Source organism: Dasypus novemcinctus, chromosome 8 (genome assembly GCF_030445035.2).
Source record: "Dasypus novemcinctus isolate mDasNov1 chromosome 8, mDasNov1.1.hap2, whole genome shotgun sequence".
Classification (NCBI taxonomy): Eukaryota; Metazoa; Chordata; class Mammalia; order Cingulata; family Dasypodidae; genus Dasypus; species Dasypus novemcinctus.
In genome coordinates, this window is record NC_080680.1 from 88,668,084 (window position 1) to 88,688,895 (window position 20,812).

At 45.3% G+C, this 20,812-nt stretch overlaps 1 protein-coding gene across 20 annotated transcripts in view; it reads right to left on the reverse strand.

Annotated features, from left to right (window-relative positions):
- The window catches only part of ODF2 (outer dense fiber of sperm tails 2), a 38,958-nt gene extending 20,575 nt beyond the window's left edge, over window positions 1–18,383 (reverse strand). Inside the window, exons 1-12 of one of the 20 annotated variants that reach the window (XM_071216949.1) lie at window positions 17,615–17,783; window positions 16,266–16,500; window positions 14,865–14,955; window positions 13,878–14,031; window positions 13,538–13,606; window positions 9,534–9,704; window positions 8,454–8,614; window positions 7,432–7,561; window positions 6,707–6,838; window positions 3,018–3,089; window positions 930–1,001; window positions 690–806 (exon numbers count right to left, since the gene is read on the reverse strand). In XM_071216949.1, coding sequence (XP_071073050.1) covers window positions 690–806; window positions 930–1,001; window positions 3,018–3,089; window positions 6,707–6,838; window positions 7,432–7,561; window positions 8,454–8,614; window positions 9,534–9,704; window positions 13,538–13,606; window positions 13,878–13,985 — 1,032 coding nt within the window. In that variant the 5' untranslated portion in view covers window positions 13,986–14,031; window positions 14,865–14,955; window positions 16,266–16,500; window positions 17,615–17,783. Of the gene's footprint in view, window positions 1–689; window positions 807–929; window positions 1,002–3,017; window positions 3,090–6,706; window positions 6,839–7,431; window positions 7,562–8,453; window positions 8,615–9,533; window positions 9,705–13,480; window positions 13,607–13,877; window positions 14,032–14,864; window positions 14,956–16,265; window positions 16,501–17,614; window positions 17,864–18,310 lie in introns of those variants that run through there. The other 19 variants (XM_071216945.1, XM_071216944.1, XM_071216942.1 and 16 more) reach the window with 19 other exon arrangements.
- Between the last annotated feature and the right edge of the window lie 2,429 nt (window positions 18,384–20,812).

A 20,812-nucleotide genomic window follows, 5' to 3' on the forward strand; every position in this document is an offset into this window, starting at 1 on the left:
TGAGAACCCAGGACCTCCCATGTGGTAAGCAGGCGCTCATCCACTTGAGCCACATCTGCTCCCAACTCATTGGGTCTTAATGTTAGGACAGAGCTTCTCCAGAATCCTCTGATCTTCTGGGCTGGGTGACAAGGAAAGCCCCCAAGCATTCCTCTCCTTCACAGCACTTTTCACACGGAGTTGTAATCACTGGCTTATGTTCTGTTTCCCCCAGGGGAGGGCATGTGCCATGACTGACTTGTCCACATGTGAATGCCCACCTAGCCCAGGCAGGAATTACAATGAGAGTGTGTGGGATGAAGGCAAGGATGAAGGAAAGATTCCAACTCAAGAGCCAGCTGCCTGCCCTGCCTCTCACTCAGCAGGGCTAGCATCAGTCAAAAAACAGAGGCTGTGACCTCAGAGGATCACTGGGCTCACAGATGTAAGGGATATTTAAAATCATACCCTTTCCACATTAGTTAACTAGACTAAGAGCCTAAGGAATTAAGTGACTGCCCCGAGGTATGGCACCCAAGGTTGTTTATGCTTTGGCCACCGCCCCCAGAGTCTCTCTGAAGCATGAGTGCTTTGGTAGCAGCTGCCCCATAAACCTGTAATACCCACGACCAGGCCAGGCAGAGAAGCTCGCCTTGGCTTGCCAGGCCCTCGCCTCCTCCTCCTTCCTCACTTGTGGGACCAGCAGGTACCTTGATCTGCATGCACAAGCGACTGTTCTCAGCCTCTTTGCACCGAAGCTGAGCCTGCAAATGTCCACGCATGGATTCCATGGACTTAGAAAGCTCAGATGCTGTCTTTGCTTGAGCCTGCGGAAAGACAGAGAAAGGCATGCGGTCAGAGTTAGAACCCAGCTCTCCAACTCCAGAACATAATCTCTAACCATTGTGTTCTATTGGATCATAAAATGGAGCAAACAGAGGGGATGGTACCTTCTCACATTGAATTTCCTGGAGTAGCTCTTCTACCTCCTTGTCCTTGTCTTGCAGGAGTAACAGCAGGCGCTGGGAAAGAATACACAACATCATGTACTCCCTGGGAAGGGCAAGCAGGCCTTACCCAGAGAGAAGACTCCTGTGGGGTAGCCACCAAGGCCCAAGATCCCAAGTACATTGGCCTATACCACTGAGACCCACTAGAGAGCACCTAATGTCTTTGTTAATTTTTTTTTTCCCTAAAATGAGCATGTATTTATTTTGCAACAACAACAAAGAGTAATGTTAATTGTGGAAAACACACAAGCAAAATTCTAAAAAATCCCTATAATTCCCCCCCACAGAGGTAATCACAATTAATCCAAGTTTAAAAAGTAGTATGCATGTTCTGTTCCATAACCTACAATCTCACATTTACCACAATGTGATTAAATCTTCTACACTTTTGAATGAGCTGCTTAATATTTTGATTTACTGATGTTATCATAGTTTAACAAGGCCTCTTGAGCTGGGAATGCAGATTTAGGAATTATCACCATTACTGCTCAATCTCCACTCCTTCCTCAGGCTGGCATTTCCCACTCTGAAGTTTAGCCATGCATTGAGGGCCAAAGGCCAAACCTTGGGAAACTTGGCCTTCATCTTCCTTCCATCTTAGAAATTTATAATAGGCATTAATACATCAAAGGTTCCAAAACGTCTTATAATTAAGAAACATGTTAACTACATGTTAACTACTGGTCAGCCAGTAGTTTCCCAAACTTATTTGGCCATGGAACTCCATTTTTTTAATATATATATTTTTTTACTTTTAAAGAAGCTTTAGATTACATAAATGTTACATCAAAGATATAAGGGGCACCAGCAATGCATGATGGCAGCCACCACAGGCTCAGACAATTTATGAAAACTGAATATACAGCCTTAAAATAGAATGTGGACCTAAAACCCAGAAGCACCTCCCTTTGTAAGATTTGTAACGAAAATTAATATGAATGGAGTTAATAGTTCTAATGGAGTGGTAGACCCAAGAGCCATATCAGTGCTAGCAAAATGGCAGAATTCATATAGCATCAAAGGTGTCCTGCAAGAGCTTCAGTGCCTAATGATGTCTAAAGAATATATGAAATTCCCTCAGCCACCTGAAGGACAGTTTTCCAGCAATTAATCAAAAAGAAAAACCACAGGCCCTCCCCACACCCCATTTGATTTAAGCAGTCTTCATTTTGCACAGTAGTAAATTTTCTACATACGTCTTATAGGCCTCAAAGTTCTGCAAAGGAAATTCCCATTCAAAGGCATTTTATTTTAAGATACTGTAAATGCTACTAATTTTTTGTCCATTTGAAATATATAAGTTGTGCTATAACAACAACAAAAAAAGATATAGGGGATTCTTATATGCCCCACTCCCACCTCCTCCCACACTTTCCCACATTAACAATATCTTTCACTAGTGTGGTACATTTGTTACAATTAATGAACACATATTGAAGCAGTGCTACTAACACAGAATATAGTTTATAGTTTACATTCTGCCCTGCAAAATTTTATAGGTTTTGACAAAATGTATAATGGCCTGTATCCATCATTGCAATGTCATGCAGAACCCATTTTTCTTTCTTGCACCCACGAACATCTTGAGGAACTTGGAGTTCCACAGAATAGACTTTAGAACAGGCTGCCTAGGTAGAAATTCCCAGAATCGGAATTTGATGAGCCAAAAGGTATGTATTTTTTTATGGCTTTTAATCCATAATACAAATAAGAAAACTGAGGTAACAATATCCTGATCATCATAAATCCATCATCATTATCAACACCCAAGTTTTGTGGTTCAAACTCTCAAGTTATCAACTAGACAAGCCCAGTAGAGCAGGGCTTGTAAAACCAATCCATCATGAAACTAAGACCCAGAGAAATGCCAGAGCAGGGGCTCTGCATCAGCCCTCCTGCCTCAACTCAGCACCTCTATGCTTTGTCACCAAGCCCTCCTGACACCCGTACCCATCAACTAAAGTGGGGGTTTGGGGTTGGGGGAGTCGGGTGGTGGAGAGGGCAGGGGGCAATGGACAATTTTGTTACCGCTTTCTCTGAATCTGCCTCCGCCAGCCGTTTTAGCAATGTTCCTTGTTGCTCCATCAGCCTTTCAGAATCCTTTGAGGGAAGGCAAAAGGAAAGCCAAGTCATCAAGCCATAAACCCAGATGCCTACATTCTATTGATTCTTTTCCTTTTCTAAAAATATTATTTGTAATTATAAAAGAGAAAAAAAATTCATTATAAAATATTTATTGAACGTTGGAAAAAAGCGAACACTCTCACATTCACCTCAAAATCCTACCCTACAGTTAGTTTGATGAGCCTCCTTCCCATCCTTTCGCTATGCATTTACATATGGCTGTACCTAGAGAAATACCGTTTTTAGGGGGGTGGGGTTGGATGGGTTGGGGAGGGATTAATGTGTGTTTTCTGTTTCTTTTTCTTTTAAGATTTTTATTTTTTATTTATTTCTCCCACCACCAGCCTTTTCTGCCCTCTGTCCATTTGCTGTATGTTCTTCTGTGTCCACTTGCATTCTTGTCAGTGGCACTGGGAATCTGTGTCTCTTTTTTTTGTTGTGTCATCTTGCTATGTCAGCTTTCCATGTGTGCAGCGCCACTCCTGGGCAGGCTGCACTTTTTTTCATGCAGGGTGGCTCTGCTTGCAGTGTGCACTCCTTGCACGTGGGGCTCCCCTACGCGGGGGACCCCTGTGTGGCAGGGCATTCCTAGTGTGCATCAGCACTGAGCATGGGCCAGCTCACCCCAACCCTGGACCTCCCACATGGTAGGCGGACACTCGATCAGTTGAGCCAAATCCGTTTCCCAATGTGTGTTTTTATAAAAATTATTTCATACAGTATTTTTGTGCTACAACTTGACTTTTCCTCCTAATGATATGTCTGCAGCTATTTCCATATCAAAAAAAAAAATTGATCTACCTCATTCTTGTTTGCTGCTGCACAGCCTTCCAGCCTATGGATAGATCCTTGCATTTCTCACATCTCCCCTGTTTATGGGCATTGAGGTTATTGTTAGGTTTTACAGCTACAAATATTGCAGCAAAGGACACTGCTTTCTAGCATGGTTGGATTGGAAGGTTTGTGATTTGTGACTGTACTATAACCTTTTGAAATGCCCTGCAAATGCCTCTACCAGGTCACATGGCCATAAGCAGGGCATGAGTGTCTGAGTTCCCCACACTCACCAGCAAAGGACAGAAGACTACTGCCAGTTTTTGTGCTCCACCTGCTGTTTTAATTTGCCCTTCTCTAACAACCAGTGAGGCTCACCATCTTTTCTTATGTTATTAGCCATTTGAGTTTCCCTCTCACTGAACTGTCTGCTCACATCCTTGACCATTTCCTACTGGGCTACACCTTTGGAACAGTGCCTGGTCTTCTTCCAAGGCACCTAAACAGAATATTCCTTGAAGGAGACACACCCACCCTTCCCCTCTCAGTCCCACAGGTCCCTTCACAAGCCAAGAGAAAAAGGCTCCCTGGTTCCCAAAGTTTCTTGGGGATGTAGGAACTGACAGAACACAGCATTGTGGTTTCTCTACCAACAACAAGAGCCTAAAGCTGGTCTCACTGTCCCTTATACCATGCCCTTCCTGTGCTTCAGAGGGACACTAAACAACCAAACTGCCGCCTGGCTCTTCTGCTGTCCTGTATGTCTTCACCAAATCCCCCTACTCTAAGAGTCATGCACTATCACCAACTGATTTTAGATGAGAAGAGCAAGGTCAGAAAAGTGACCCAAGCCGCCTAAAGGTACACACGTGGAAATGTCAGAGCCAGGCCTTAACAGAGCTGCTTCTGAACACCGAGACAGGGTGTATGTACAAGTGCCAGGTGGACACCAACAGGGTCAGAGCCTGAGCAACTTTCCACCAGGCTGAACACTCCCTAATGAACACCAAGATGGTGGGGCAAAGGTGCCAAGTGCTAAATGTGCATTAATAAGAGAGCCGTGACCTGAACAGGGAACACCTGTTGTGGGGGGAGTCCTAACTGGTGGACCCTTCATCTGCAACTGGAGACCGTGGGATTCCAGGATGGTAGAAGCCAAAGGTTGAAAAGGAGAAAAACTGGGTAGAGAGGTTTCCTGAAGTAACCAGTCCCAGGATAAAGAGCAGCAGCACCTGCCATTTAGCAAGCACCTTTTATGTCTTAGGCAACACACAGATCCCTTGTCCACAGACCATCTCTAATTCTTACATAAACCCCAGGTGGAAGATGCTAATCCCATTTTACAGGTGAGGAAACAGATCCAGAGAGGTAAAAAGCACGTGCCCAAGATCATCAAGTCAGAAATGAAATAAGTATAAATATTTAAGAGAATAATTTGGCCATAACCAGTAGAATTGATAGATATTATTCTAGAAACTCTCAAACAAGTATACCAGGTCAGTGTACAGGAAAGCTTCAAGTAACATTGCTTACAACAGCAAACAATTGAAAAATATAAATTGTCCATCAACAGAAGAATGGATAAATTGTGATATAGTCAGAAAATGAAATATAGTGGCGAAAATTATCTTAGATCTCAAAGATAAAAATGGATGACTCTCAAAAATAATGTTGAGTGGAAAACAGATATGTCTCAAGTAATTAAGCCCCCGCCTACCCCATGAGAGGTCCAGGTTCAGTTCTCAGTGCCTCCTAAAGAAGACGAGCAAGACAGCAAGTTGACGTGATGGGCTGGCATGATGAGATAATTCAACAAGATGATGCAACAAGAGACACAAGGAGGAAAATATAACGAGAGACCCAAAAAAGCAGGGAGCAGAGGTGGCTTAAGCAAGTAGTGATCTCCCTCCCACATGGGAAGTCCCAGGTTCAGTTCCCAGTGCCTCCTTAAAAAGAAAAAAAGGAAGATGAGCACACAATGAATAGACACAGCAAGTGCAAACAAACAGGGTGGGGAGAAATAAAATAAATCTTTAAAAAATATTAATATTAATAATGTTGAGTGAAAAAAGACAAACACAAGAATACATGAAACAATATCACTTACATAAAGTTTAAGAAATATGCTAAAAAAGACTAAGTTGCTTAAGGATTCATATATAAGAGATAAAACCATCAGATTCAAGACAAAGTTTCTATCTGAGGGGAGGGAGATAAAATTATCACAAAAGAAGATGCAAGAGAGATTTAACTATGAGGACAATGTTTTATTTTGAAAGCTGGGCAGTGGACTTCACTTTGCATTATATTACCTATTTTAAATAACTTTTAAAAACAAAACGAGAGGCTGAAAATGTTATTTGGAAAAAAAAACCAACATTGGCATTTTGAAGCACTTGGCATCCCTTCAATTTGAACCAAACAAGAATATGATTGTTTATACTGTCAAGTCTTTTCAGAATCATTTGCTGGCATAAAATACACTTCAGAGAACACCTTTCAAGAAAACAAAATGATCCCACACAATCTGTGTCTGCCTTTATCCTGGTTTCTAAGGTCTTTCACGTGGCACCGGGCCAAGCTTCAATAACCACTAAGACAAGTCCTCATCCACTAGGTGCCAAGTATTTTATATGAATGATTTCATTAACTCTAAGGCCCTCTTGGATCTGGTGCCAATATTCTTTCTTTTTTTTACAAAATAATCTCCATTCTACAGATCGGGGGCTGGCAGAGAGGATGGACACACAATGCTGGAAGGGCAGAGCCGAGTTCAAGCACACCTTCCCCCCCGGTGGGGGCAGAGGCCAAGAGCCCACCTCTTTGCAGTGCTGTTCCCTCAGCAGGTCTCGGAGGGTGCGGTTGGTCTCTTCAAATGTGCTCAGCTTCTGCAGGAGAAGTTCCTTTTGCCTCGTAAGGGTGTTAATGTCCGTGCAGGTCATTTGTTTCTCCTGAAAGACAATCAAGTAGTCTCTACGAGTGCAGCAGGAAAAGGGCAGAGGCAGGCTCCATGGGGGCCTTAAGAGGTGCTGGTGCCAAAAAGCTCAGACAAGAGCCAGGGCAGTTCAAAAGTGGACTGTGTACAGAGCTAAGGTGGTCAAGGGCAGGCATCCTGAAGGAGCTGGAACTGGAAGGATGGGCAGAATCAAAGCCTGCTGAGAGCAGCAGGTGGGAAAAAGGGCTGGAGAGCTCAGTGTGGACAAGTGCAGTTGGGGTAGGCTTCCTAGAAGAGGTGAGGGAGGGGGAAGACACATGGTGGCTGATACTTGCAGGAATCAACTGCATGCCTTGACTCAGTGTGAACCCAGGTGACCATCCTGAGGTCTCCTCAGATGCCCTGGCCACCAGAGGTCATCTTTGAGGGTCAGGGATCCAGAGAAGAGATTAAAAATGGGGGGAAGGGGGGCTGAGGAGTTGTATGCCCTCCCCTGGCCCTGAGATGTCATAAAGTCAGCCTGATGACTGCATAGAGACCCCACCCCAGCCTGGGCTGTCTCCTCATAGGGTCCAGGCCCAGGGCTGGGGTCTTTCTGCTGCCACTTACTGTTTTCAGTTTCCCGATGGTGTCCTTCAAGGCCATGACTTGCTTGGCAGCGGCAGCTCCATCCATTTCAGCCTCCACCAGCTTGGACATGAGGCACTCCTTCTCCTGCTGGAGGTGTTTCTTCTGAAGCCTGGGGCCAGAAAGAACAGGGCTCTGTGAGCCCTCCCAGGCCCCTGCCTGCCCAGAGCTCCGAGGCTCGCCTCACAATGCCTTGCGAGGCTCACCTCCTGGTCAGGGAGCAGTGGGGGAGGGGAAAGGGACAATCCTTCTGGCCCGAGGGGCCTTCTGGAAGGATGAGAGCCAGAAGTTACCCCCATGTGGGCACCAGACCAAAGCCTCTACTCCAGGTGACATTATCCTACCTGTGGCCCTACTGGTCCCTCAAAGAGCCACTATCCTAGTCCTCACACCGTCACCTCTGTCCCCAGCCACTGCCACGGCCTCCTGAACACTACCTCCAAATCTGCTTTTGCACCCTCTCATCTGCTCTCCACACTGAAGACAAGTCATCCGGTCATGCCATACCCCTGCTTTTAAAACCTTTCAGTGGCTGCCCTCAAAGGAAATTCCTTAAAATGGCCTCGAAGAGCTGGCCCCTGCCCCTGGAATGTGTCACCCCTTGTTCTCTGCCCACCCCCTACTCTGGCCTGCTCTCAATTTTCAATCATGAACACCTTCCCACCTTGGGGTCTTCATACGAGATGTTCCGCCCACCTGCCTAACTTGTAACCATCCTACAGTATTCCACTTGAATATTACTTTTTCCAGAAAGCCTTCCCTGACCACCCCTCCCGGCCACTGCACTCTGGGGGGTTCTTTTCCTCAGTGTGAATCACAAGCGCAATCAGGTAATTGTGTGACGGTGTTGACCAGTGTCTCCCAGGCTAGATTGTGCTTCAAAACATAAGGCCAGTGCCCGTCCCTGCCTTCTCCATTGTATTACATTTTCAGGGCTTAGGCAGCCTAGCAGGAGGAATAAACTCCATTGTGGTGGGGCAGGGTAGGACCAGGCGCTGCCTTACATGGTGAAGTCCTTCTCCTCCTTGATGCGCTCGATGTTGTGTCTCAGCACTGTGTTCTCATGCTCAGTCTCGGCCAGCTCATGGGCCACCTCCTCCAGCTCCTCCTTCCGCTCCTCCAGGAACCTCTTAGCCATCTGGCGCTCACCCTTCTGCATCTTGACCTACGCAAGGGCATGCAGGCAAGGGCCACTAAGGGGAAGCTCTTCCTCTCTGCCACATTGCTGTGTCCATTGCTTGGGACCAAAGTATAAGGGCACCTCCAATTGAGAGCTATGTAGCTACATAGGCCCTGGGCTGGGGTGCTATATGGCATAGTTAATTCTCATAAAGACCCTCTGGGTAGATACTATTTCTCTCCTTGTTTTATAGATGAGGAAACTGAATCCAGAGAGGCTGAGTGACTGGCTGGGGCAGAGCTAGAATGCAAACCATGTTCTGCTGACACCAGAGGAGGAAAGATGGCAAAAAAGGCCCCTGCAGCTCGAGCTATGGGGAAAAGAGGGACTGTTATCAAGCAGCCAGTCCCAGAATCTCCACAGAGTAGAGAATTAAAGACAAAGGCCTTGTTTCCAGTCAAGACTTGGATTTTAGTGCCAGCCCTACCAACTTCCCAATTGGGGACCTTGAACTTGCAGGTTCTGTTCCAATTCCGTCACTATATCCCACCCAAAGACACAGCTAAGCAACTTAGAACAAACTTCTTTTGCCTCTTTGGAGCTTTTCTGTTGTTAAACTTTTCTGTAAATAGGAAAATATAGACCCCAGTTTCCCAACCATATCATCTCTAAAATGGGGACAATAAAACCACTGATTCCATTTGCTCTTATGAAACAATCAAACCAGGCCATCCATTAGAGCACCAGGCAGGGTAAAGTGTAAGCCCTGAGGTAAGTGCTCACTTAAGGGCCTCTTTACCAGTGTGGTGGTACCCCAGGTTTCCCCAGCTTCCTCCCTGGGGAATCTGTAGTTCTGGGCATGCCAGCAGAGAGGCAGACTGAGGAATGCATCCACCAGAGATCCACCTGGGTATTCCCACACAGCCTCAGGGCACTAGCTGTCCCAGTCTCCCACCGCCCTCACCTCAGACTTGAGACAACCAACCGCGTTCATTAGACTGTCAATCTTCTTATCGTAACGGTTCATTTTACAGTGACCCGAGTCATCATCTTCTGTAGAGAGGTCACTCAACCGCATCACTGAGACCAATTTTTCTGAAGATGGTGGAGTGATCTCTAGGCAATGAGTTGGATTCTGACATAGAGGAAGGAGAGACACATGAACTCAAAGGAAAAACCTCAACCATCAGTTCCATGATACCTGGTTGACCGCTGGAAATGTATTTATTTATTAAGCAGGAAAAAATTAAAAACAGCTAAATGTCCAAAGACAGGGACCCAGGGAAGGAGGATACACTGCACCTACTTGAAGGAACAATACCTATCCATTTTTAAGTGATCTTTTTGAAGAATTTCTAGCATAGAAATGAAAAGCTTGTGTTGTAATGGTGTTGTTTTTTTTAAAAAAAGATATAACAAATTGGTTAAAATAGTAGCAATACCCATACTTGGCAAAAGAAGAGGTAAAGAGATGTTTTCATATACCTCGGGAAGGTCATTAGAATTTTTTTAAATGAACATGAATATGATAATGGGTTAAAGCATGGACAAATCTGGTGTAAAGAAAATGGTATGTTTTTTACTCCATTAAGAAAGATATTATAATCTGGGGACCAGGGTTTCCACTGATTTTCTGATATATTGAGCTTGACTCTCTCATTCTATAAATTTATTCTTATTATTTTTACACATCTTATTGTACAGTTCTTTGCCCCTCTTAAGCTGAAGTTGCTGAGCTTGTGTAAAAATTCCAGGGGAATATGTTGCCTATAAGGAATAAAAGAAAAATTAATAAGGGTATAAAACTGTTAAATTTAACAAGTAGGACTCATAGGATGCAACTAAAAAAAAATTTTTTTTTTAAAGCATGTGCCTTTTGTCCCAGCAATTCTATTTCTAGGGAGTTATTCAAAATAAGGATGTGAATCAATATTTTAATTTAAGACAAATTTATAATAGACAAAGCTATATTTATATTTATAGACAAAGCTATAGGTAAATGTATCACAAGGCAGTATTGGTTGAGTATGTAATATTACCAAGATACACACAATGGAATACTTTACAAAAACAATGTGCAATGTAAATATAACCAAAATATGCTAAATTAAAAAAAAAAGTTATACAATAAGTAAAATACGATCCCACTTTTACAAGAATCAAAAGAATGAGTCTATTCATAAGAAAAGATCAGGAAGGCTTTCCACGTCGAGTTTACATGGGTCTTCAGGGTGGTGGGACTAGAGGTATTTTTTACTTTCTTTTTTGTGCTGATTTGGATTTTCTAAATTTTCAACATGACTATGTATTGCTTTTCTAAGAAAAGAGGTTATTTTAACATTTTACAAGGAAAATTATACATAACATAGCTATATCCAGTATGATTACAATTATATTAAAGGAAAAAAAAAGCTGTGTGTAGGAAAAAGTGTGCTAGTAAATATACCACAATTTTAACAGAGGTTATGCTCTAGGGAGGAAGGATAGAGGTAGTCAGAGGAACAGGACCAGAGGAGAGCTTCTGGGGAAGGTGGCGATGTTCTGCTTCTTGAGCTGGGTGGTGGTTACACAAGTGTATTTCATTTATAAAAATTCACTGAGCAATACACTTATGATGCATGTACTTTTCTGTACTTTTCAACAAAACATTTTTAAAACTTAATAGCAGCCAGATTTGAGTAACAGGATTACAGGGATTGTCTATTTTCCTGTATTTCCAACTTTTCAAACAGATGGCCTTTAATAAGAGGGAGAAGAAAAAACCTAGACTTTCTTCCTCCCAAAGACAATCTTACATATCAAACGAGAATCACACACATGCAGCTTCTGTGCTCCATTTCCAGCTCCACTCCAAACTTCCACCTCCTAGGACCTTTTTTTCCTTGTCTACATTATGGAAAGGGTCAGGCTAAAGTCTCTCAGGAACACAGGGAACCACTAGGAAATGAAGGGGTTGCCCCAAGAGAGCGAGCATAAAAGATAGTTACTGGATGAACTGCTGAAAGATCTTGGACAAGTAACCTCTCTGGGTCCCTCCATTTCTAGGATTCTGTGACCTCAGGACTGGAAATGGATGGGCATTGAGCCTCCGGAGGAGACTATAGCTTCTGGCAACCCAAATCAACAGGAAGTCAATTTCGATTTTACACTTTGAAACTACCAAGTCTTTTCACTTTTTAAATTATGAAATGTATGCTTCTTACAAATTCAAACAGGTCATAAAAACCTTCCCCACATTCCACATTCCAGAGGCTATCACTGTTTATCATTTTCTGTATATCCTTCCAGAATTTGTTGTGCAAATAAAAGCAAATGCATACACACATAAGTTCACAAAGATATCCTTTTTTGTGCAAGCAGACCCAAACTCTACATGCTACACAGCTCCACGCTTCATTTTCATATATAAATATCATGGTATTCCATTGTATGGATGTATTGTAATTTAACCAATACCTTCCTGATAGACATTTAGGTTGCTGCTAGTTTGTATTACAAACAATGCAGCAGTAAACATCTGTATACACAGATCTACGCAGTCCTGTGACATTTTTAGGATAAATTTCTAGATGTACAACTGCAGAATCAACGATAAGACAGTTGCTGCCAAACTCCCTCTAATACAGTTGAACAGGTTTCATGGTCCTACCTAAAATGACTTAAAAGGTTTGTTGTCATCCCATATGCTTGCCAACATAAGATAATTGTAATCATTTAAACTTTTACCCATTCAATAAAAATGATAGCTCATTGTGTTTATAAAATATTTATTGTTGTCTTTCATTTACATTTCACTGATGATTAGTGAAGTTCACATGTAAAATGTCTATGAGCATTTTCATTCCAGTCTTTCTTTCTTGTACTTTATATTGTGGTCAAACACTTTCCATTTATTCCCTAGAATACTCCCTAATCCCTTTGTCTCTCAGGGATAAATTGGTAAGCCATGAAGTGTGACTATACATTTCAGGGAAATTATTTTTATTTTTTATTTCTACTTTTAAAGGTAATGTATTATAAGAAAAAAGACTAAATCTTTCAAAAGAGACCAAGCACCATTATTTTTAAAGTAGGCCAGAGTCTTTTACTTGTCCCAGTAATGAGATCTTCATATAAAACATGGCCTAAAGGCTTTCAGGCTTGTTTCATCACTGAATTTTAGCGTGATAACTGACTAGAAAGGTAAGCAAAATGAGGGCAAGTCAGCCTGGTCTGCATCTGTAAACCTAGTGCCCAGCAGTGTCTGCCACATAGAAGATTCAATAACTATATGCTGCATGGCTTAGGATATATGGGTAGATGGATGGATGGACGGATAGATGAATGGACAAGTAATATGTGTTGAAATGTGGCTAAAAAAGACACCAGTTCTTTTGGAAATCTTGACAATACTGAAGGCAATAATTCCCCAGCAGACTGTGCCAAAACTAGTTCTGATGGCATCTATGAAATACGTGCATGGTCTCTTATGGGGACTACCTCAAAAGAGGCAATGCTTTCTTGGACATGTACATTCTGGTATATTATTTTAAGTATGCTTCAAATCCTTTAGTAGTCACATGGGAAAAGACAGATGGCTCCTCACATAAAATCAGAGTGGCTAAGAATACAGTCTATGGAATGAAATACCCTTGGGTCCTAATCCCAGCCCTACCACTTTCTAGCTCTGAGACTTCACCTCTCTGAGCCTTCATTTCCTCATCTGTACATTGGAATAGCAGAACCTATCACAGAACAGGGCTGTAAGAACTCAAGATTCATACACATTTAGGGTTTAGCAAGGTGCTCAGTGAATAGGGGCCCATTAGCATGTCTCCAATAGCTACAGCCAACCCTGAATCATACCGAGTTTTGAAGCCTGCTAGAATCTGACCAGTCCGAGAAGAAAAGCCTGAACAAGAATGAGCCTACCTCCCACTTGCATCCCACATGCCGGGCAGATGATTTTCCAGGGGGCATCCAAGGTACCTTGGTTTTCACCCGGACACTCCGCCGTACATTCACGGTGTCCCCTTTCATTCCGCGCTTATGCGATTTCTGGGGAAAGGGAGAAACCCAGGGTCACTTCCATGCACACCTGGCCACGGCGTCACTCTGGTGGTATCCACCTCCAACTCCACAGGGGAGCCTCTTATGACTAAGGCTATTGCTGCCGCTTCAGGCCTGCCTACCTTCTAACTGAGCAAATGACTTCCAAAAGGCAGTGCATTTGTCTCCCAAACTTTTGGAGTCAGCAGTGCGAGGAGGCTGAGCTGGAGGTGTTGCCCTAATTCACAGCCGTTACTTTGCCCCACTGGCATGCTCCTACCTGGCTGTTGGTCGCTGATGGTTTCGGGAGTTTTTTTATGTGGACATGGACAGGGGTGTTCTCATCCACGTGAACATGTAAGGGGGGAGTTGAAGAGCGGTCCTTCATGATTCGCTTCTGGCAGGCAGGGAAGGACAACACAAAAAAGGTTGATCTGTGGATGAGTAAACTGGGCATAAAAAACAGAGCTCATGGCCTCTGGAGACTAATGAAAGCCTAGCCACCAAGCGAGCAGGACAGCTACCAACTAAAGACATGCAGGCGGGAACCAAGGCGAGAGTGTCATTCAGCAGGCTCCTGCAGAGATCCCAGCTGAGGGCCACCAGGGAGAGCGAGGTCCACTCTAGAGAGGGGTCTGCAAGATTCACTGGTTCTACAGGAGCCAAAACCCAGGAACCAGGGGACTCAGAGCTGAATCTCCATTCAAGCCTGCTGGAATGCATAGCTCCTCCTTGGATTTAGTGCAGCATAGTTGGAGAGCGAGTGAAGGCTTCTACACTGTAATCTGACCTGGGCATGCAGATTAGTGTGAGAAACACATAAAATGGTTAAGGTGCAAAATAAATCAGGCAGCAGGCAGATAAAAAAGATGATGAAATCAAAGCTAGAAGAAATGCCAAGAATGAGAAGGTCTTAAAAATTCTAAAGAAAACATAAGGAGGCAGCACAGAAACCCAGCTACAACCACCAACCCCACCCTTGCCAGTCCCTACTCCCATTGCTTTTCTTTTTCTTTCCTTTTTTATTCTAAAGATTTAAATGCTAAAGATTTTTGGAATTTGTTTAGGAGGATAAGGTGAAGACAACTTCCTCATAAATGGCAACAGCTTACCACGCATAAAAAAAAAAAATTAAGGTTGAGCAAGACAGCAACCCAGGCCACACCAGATGCCCGCAGGGTAAGGCAGTGCCCGGAGAAAATGTGCACAAACATTTATGGCAGGGCACAGATTGGAGAACGGCAGTCCATGTGTGTGCGTCACCTACCGTCACAGTTACACTGGGCGCGCCACAAGGTGTTCTCAAGACCTTTTTCTGCGTGAGACTCGTTACTCCGTTCTTCCCACACGATGGAAACCTGCATCCGGGCACAAGAACCAGATTATAAGCAGAAAAGTAAGGTTCTCCTTTTTCTTAGATGTCCCTAAATTACACACTGCATATGACGGCTAATAAGTTCACGGCTAGGAGAACCAGTCTGGAATTACTTGGCTCCCTTCAAATGAGCAATAAACACGCATGGTGTGCCCAGCTGTGGGATGGAAACGGGGTGATGAGCTTTCGCATGGCTGGCCTTTTAACCTGCTATCGCATCACACATATTGTGACCTTTTGCTGAAAAGCCCAGTTGTCATCCTATCTGCTGGGGAACAACCCAGAAAGTGCCTGGGGCAGAGGAGGCCCTGGAGAATGATCAGTGAATGGTTAACATAAGAGAGCATTAGGCGCAGGAACAGAATGTTATTGTGTCTAGAAGTCCTAAGAAGTAAGTCTAAGTATTCAGTTAAGAGCATGAAAAATAATACCTATTTCCCAAGATATACCATTTGCTGCCCTTTTTTGTTTTCATGCCATGTGTAATTCACCTTGCTTATGCATACACAGGCTCCACCAAACTTGTAAATATAGCAAAATTATAAACTGCTCCAAAATTTTGGCAGTAATACATCTAAGAATTCCAGTTTGGGAAGGGACTTGTGGAAAGATCATCTATTTCTTCCTCCTCATAGCCTCCATATATCATCCAACCCTCCCCACAACTGCTTGGGTAAAACAATGCAACACAAAAATACTTAAATACATCATGCACTTTGCTGTATATATATATATATATATATATATATATATATACACCTTTAGAAAAAGAGAAAATTTATTTGAACCCTATTAATAATTCAGTCAAAGGATACCAAATCTGAGAAGTTTTGTTTGCTTTTTTCTCTCATAACATTTCTGCTCATTTAAGTCAATAATTTGGTAAATCCTTCAATATGCTTCCCATCAAGCCACCTTGATTCCATCAATACCCTGCTGATTGCTCCTACGTCATTCTTATTTATCTACACCTGGCCTCCTTTCAAAAAGGAACTAAGCCTAATACTCTATTGAGACAAGCCATTCCTTGGTGACTCTGTTTACTCTCAGGAAGCTGTGGTACCTGGGGAGGGTGGATGGAGAGGAAGATTGGAGAGGAAGGGAGGGAGGCTGGCCTGGGATTGTGCATGTGTGTTTCTTCCCTTTAAAATATGACTTTTTAATGTTTTGGTCCAAATTTTCACAACACAGAACAGGGAAGCTGAAAAGAGAAGCTTCCAGTGAGCCTGGCCTGGGGGCCCCTGACCACCTTTCCCTGCCCTACAGCAGAGGTGCCCCCCACCTTGGCAGTACCTGGGGGAGCCGCCTGAGGATGAGGCAGACATGGCTAGGCATCAAAGCCGCAAAGGTGGGCAATTGGGTCAGCAGGCTCTGCTCAGGGGGACCCAGAGGGGCTTGTCAATGAGAATCTCAGGGGCCGGGCATCAAACGTCCTCTCTGAGGGGAGGAGGGTGGAAGCTTTGGGGGTGGCAGTTGGATGAAAACTTGGGAGGCGCTCCTCTACTGTCCAAGTCGCACAGCAACTGTCCTGCCAAAGTGGGGGGAGATAGGAGAAGCTGAGCGACCTGCGGGATGGTGGGAGGGCGGCTGGGAGACGGGGGGGGGGGTGGGGGGGGGTGCGGTGGGAGTTCCCTCCCCAGGGTTGGACCGGGTCAAGCAGAGAGGAAAAGGACTCCCACGCCCAGGCCCCACCCAGGAGGGAAGGTGGATGGCTACCAGGGGAAAACCTGAGGTGCTGGCAGGCGTGCTTGGAGGGCCGGTGAGAACCGATAGGCCCCCAAGTGGGCCCCCAGGGGCCGGAACCTGCGCAGGGAACCAGAGGGATTTGGGGGCGGGGCCGGAGCAACTGTCTCCTAGGAGAAGGGGCGTTCCCGGCAGAATAGAACCAATAGTATTTGGAGGAGAGAGGAGCGGCGGCTCCAGGGGAAATGGGCACTCGGCAGCTAGTGGGCACCCCCGACCAGAAGCGAATTGCCCCGGGCGCAGCAGGGGCCGGCTGGGATTTAATACCCAAGTTAAAGAGGGTTGTGCAGGGAGCGGAGCGGGATTCCCGGGTGAGGCTCCCCGGGTGAGGCGGGGTTGGGGCTCCCAGAGGCGGTTCCCGGGGGACAGCGCTGCCCAGGAGGAGCGGGCAAATAACTGCTGTGCGAAGATAACATCCGGGCCGCAGGCCAGCAGGGTGGAAGAAGCGGAGAGGGGCGAATCCCACCGGCGAGCAAGAGGGCCTGGGGCCAATCTCCGTCGGCGAAGGGGAGGGACGACCACCCACCAGTGGGCAGGTGGGGGCCACTTTCTGCCCATAGAGAGAAGGGCGAAGCCCTGCCCGAGGGCAGCAAAGGAGGGAGCAGAGCCTTGCTGGTGGCCGGGAGAGGAGGGAGGCCGCCCGGCCCGCCCGTTAGCGGGAGAAGAAGGCCCGCGCCAGTGGGCGGGGCGGTGGGGCCACATTCTGACAGGAGCGGACGAGCGCGCCAGGGCTGGAGGAGGGGGCGACCCGGTGGGGACCGGAGGACCGGGTGACTCCGGCGGGGGGCGACCTCGCCGGGGCACGGGAGGCAGGGCGGTTCCGCCCGTGGGGACTGGGCTCGGCGGCGGCCGCGGGGCGCCCGGAGCGCCCTGGGTCCTGCCTGCCGGCGGCCTCTCACCAGGAGCGACACGGCTGTGCCCAGAAACGCCTCCTTATGAAGTCGTTGAAGTCGGAGGCCAGGGTCGTGCCATGGAGACGCCGCGGCGGATGCAGTCCAGCTCCAGCGGCGGCTCCAGCCCGCTTCCGCCTCCTTTTCCGACACCCGGTCGGCAGCTCGCCCATTGGCCAGTTCAAACCCCCCCGTGAGCCGCTCGGGTTTCGCCATTTAGGCCCAGCCCCTGGCGTCACAGAGACGCCCCGCCCCCCCGAGGAGCACCGCCACTTCCGGGCCACACGTGCCGTCGTCATGGAGACGAGCGACGCCTCCAACCGGGCCTTGCCTGGTCTTGCCCAGCCGGTCAAGTGTTGGCGTCCTGCATCCGCCATTTTTACCCCTCCTGCGGTTCTCGATTACTGTCACTGAAAGGAGCCTTAAAACCTCTAACCCGGCCCCTTTCATACATATTAGGAAACCGAGGTTCAAACAGGGGTCACGGAACAATTTTGTGGCAAGAGATCAATTCAATCTGGGCTGCCGCACTACAGCCCTTTCCCTAGTTCGCTGTTAGTGCAGAGATGGAGCCAGCTTCTGCAGACCACACAGACTCTCTCCCCTTCTTACATCCCCTTTGTCGTTACCCAAAAAGGAGGAAGGGTCAGCAATTCCCCTGCTCCTCATCACTTTCCTGTACACTGTGTGTCACTGTGTACAGACCTGCTCCTATTAGTTTCCTGCTGGGCCGCCATCTTCTCACCTCTGTTTCACTTTCAACCAATCATGCGGGATCTGTCACGTGATTCACGTGTCGCCCTGGATTCTGGGAGGCATTGACATTCTCAGGGACAATCCTTAAAGCACCTGGCTTCTTCGCTCCTTGACTTCCTCATCTCCAGTGACCTTTTCCCACCACTTAAGTCCTGCATCCTACCCATTTCTAAAGAGAACCTTCTTTACTTTCTCTCTCACAGTCTAATATCTGCCATATTTGTTCTTCAACTTTGGGAGCACTCCATTCGCTTGACCCCTTCATTTTCTCCCTATTAAATAAATGATATTGCCATACAAGTATCTTGATAAAAAGAAAAAGATTTGATGTAGTTTAGGATCTGATAAAAGAAAAACTTTCTGTGCAATGTAAGATCTCACAGCTTTATTGAACAGTTAATTAAATGGGCCGCATCCCACTCAGAAAGTAGAAGGAAGCTATTCTGAGACAGCGGAAAGGAGAACACAGAAGGAAGTGAGGAAATGTTCTGATTGGCTGACATTAGGTTTCCATTTTACATAAGGGGGAGCTCATACAAAGTGGGGAGCAGGTATACATTGATTAACATGGTATGTTTGTTCAATCTGTTAGGCTAACTCTACTGCATGGGAACTAATTTTATCACCAGGTAGTGCTTATCAGCAACCCTGTAGGACAAGGGTTCTTAACAAGGAGTGGGTGAGCTTGACTTGAAATTCAAAACAACATTATTCCTGTGGGGACATGGTAATGCGGGCATGATACATTTATTAAATATTACACAGCATAGCGTGGACTTAGTAAGGGGTCTGTGATTTTCACCTGACTGGCAAAGGGACCATGGAACAAAAAGGTTAAGAACCCCTGCTGTAGGGTATGTTCCATTTTCTCAGGATAATCCTGCAGGTCAATTGTTTTTGTCTGGAAAAACTTTCTCAGAAAGGGGCCTTTTCCCAGCAATGTCCAATGCTGGTAGCCATTTTATTTTACCTGTGTCTCCCTTTTGGCCCTATTTCCAATGATCTCATTGGAAACTTGACCAAAACACTCCCATCACCACCATGGATTTCTTTTTCTGTCAGGAGGACAAATAGGCTCAGTCAGTCATTTTGTTCCATTTTCCCTTTTTATTTTTTGTGTTTGCTTCCTTTCTTGATTGCAGTGATGTCCGTTGTTCACTTACATTTAAAACCCTTGAAGTGGGGTTACTCAGGTGAAAGAATTAGGAATATGGCTCTCTCTCAAAGTCAGGGTACCTATTATTTTTATTTTTAGCCTCGGTTCACTAGAAGAAGTCCCATTCCTATTTTATTTTCATTTTGATTAGCTATCGTAAGAGCTGTCAAGCTGTTACCCTGTCTTGAGGGTGACAAGGAATTTGAACAGAATCATGAAACAGTGTATTAGTCTGTCAAAGAGGTGCTGATGCAAAGTACCAGAAATGTGTTGGCTTTTATAAAAGGGGTTTATTTGGGGTAAAAACTTATGTTCCAAGGCCATAAAAAGTCCAACTCAAGGCACCATAAGAGGGGGTTTCTCACCAAAGCCAGTTGCCACGTGTTGAAACAAGGTGGCTGCCAATCTCTGGCTAGACTGCCTTCCCCTCTGGGCTCACCCTTTCCTCATGAGCTCCATGGGCCCAGCCTCTAGAGGCTCCTGCTTAAGTGATCCTGTAGTCCTTTCTTTCATGGCATAGAGCCTGATTCTTTTCAGGTCTATATCAGTCTTGGCTGGTCTACTCTCTTTCCAATCTTAGCTGTGAGTTATCAGGCAAATGGCTTATCTCTCTCAGGGGCGTCAGCTGTTTGAGCCTTCTCCCTTCTGTCACATGGCAGGATCAGAAATGACAGGGCTCTCTTCCTGTGTCTGGGTGAGTGTCTGTTTATAACAGCCCCATGAAGGGGGTGGGGACTCAACCTGAGTCACACCCACTGATATAGTTGAATCAAAAACCCTAAATTAATCTTAACAGGTAATCTAATCCTCAACAGGATTTAATACAATCAAAGGGTATCACACCCAGAGGAATAAATTAGTTTACAAACATAATCGTTCTCTTTTTGAGATTCATACTATAATCTCAAACTGCCATACAGTTTGTACAAGAAATAAAAACATATAGACAGATAATTATAATTGTGATGGTTAGGTTCATGTGTCAACTTGACCAGGTAATGGTGCCCAGTTGTTTGGTCAAGCAAGCGCTGGTCCAATTGTTACTGTGAGGACATTTTGTGCACTTAAATCATCAGTAAGTTGATTGCATCTATGTCTTATTACATTTGTAGTCAACTGAGGAGATTGCTTTCAGTCTCAATGAGAGATGTCTCATCCAACCAGTTGAAGGACTTAAAAGGAGAAGTGATGATTTCTGCAGTCAGAAAAGAGAAATGTCCATCTCTGCTCCTGGGGATTTCATTGAGGACCTTCTTTGGAACTCTTGACTTTCATACTGTCCTACAGAATTTGGA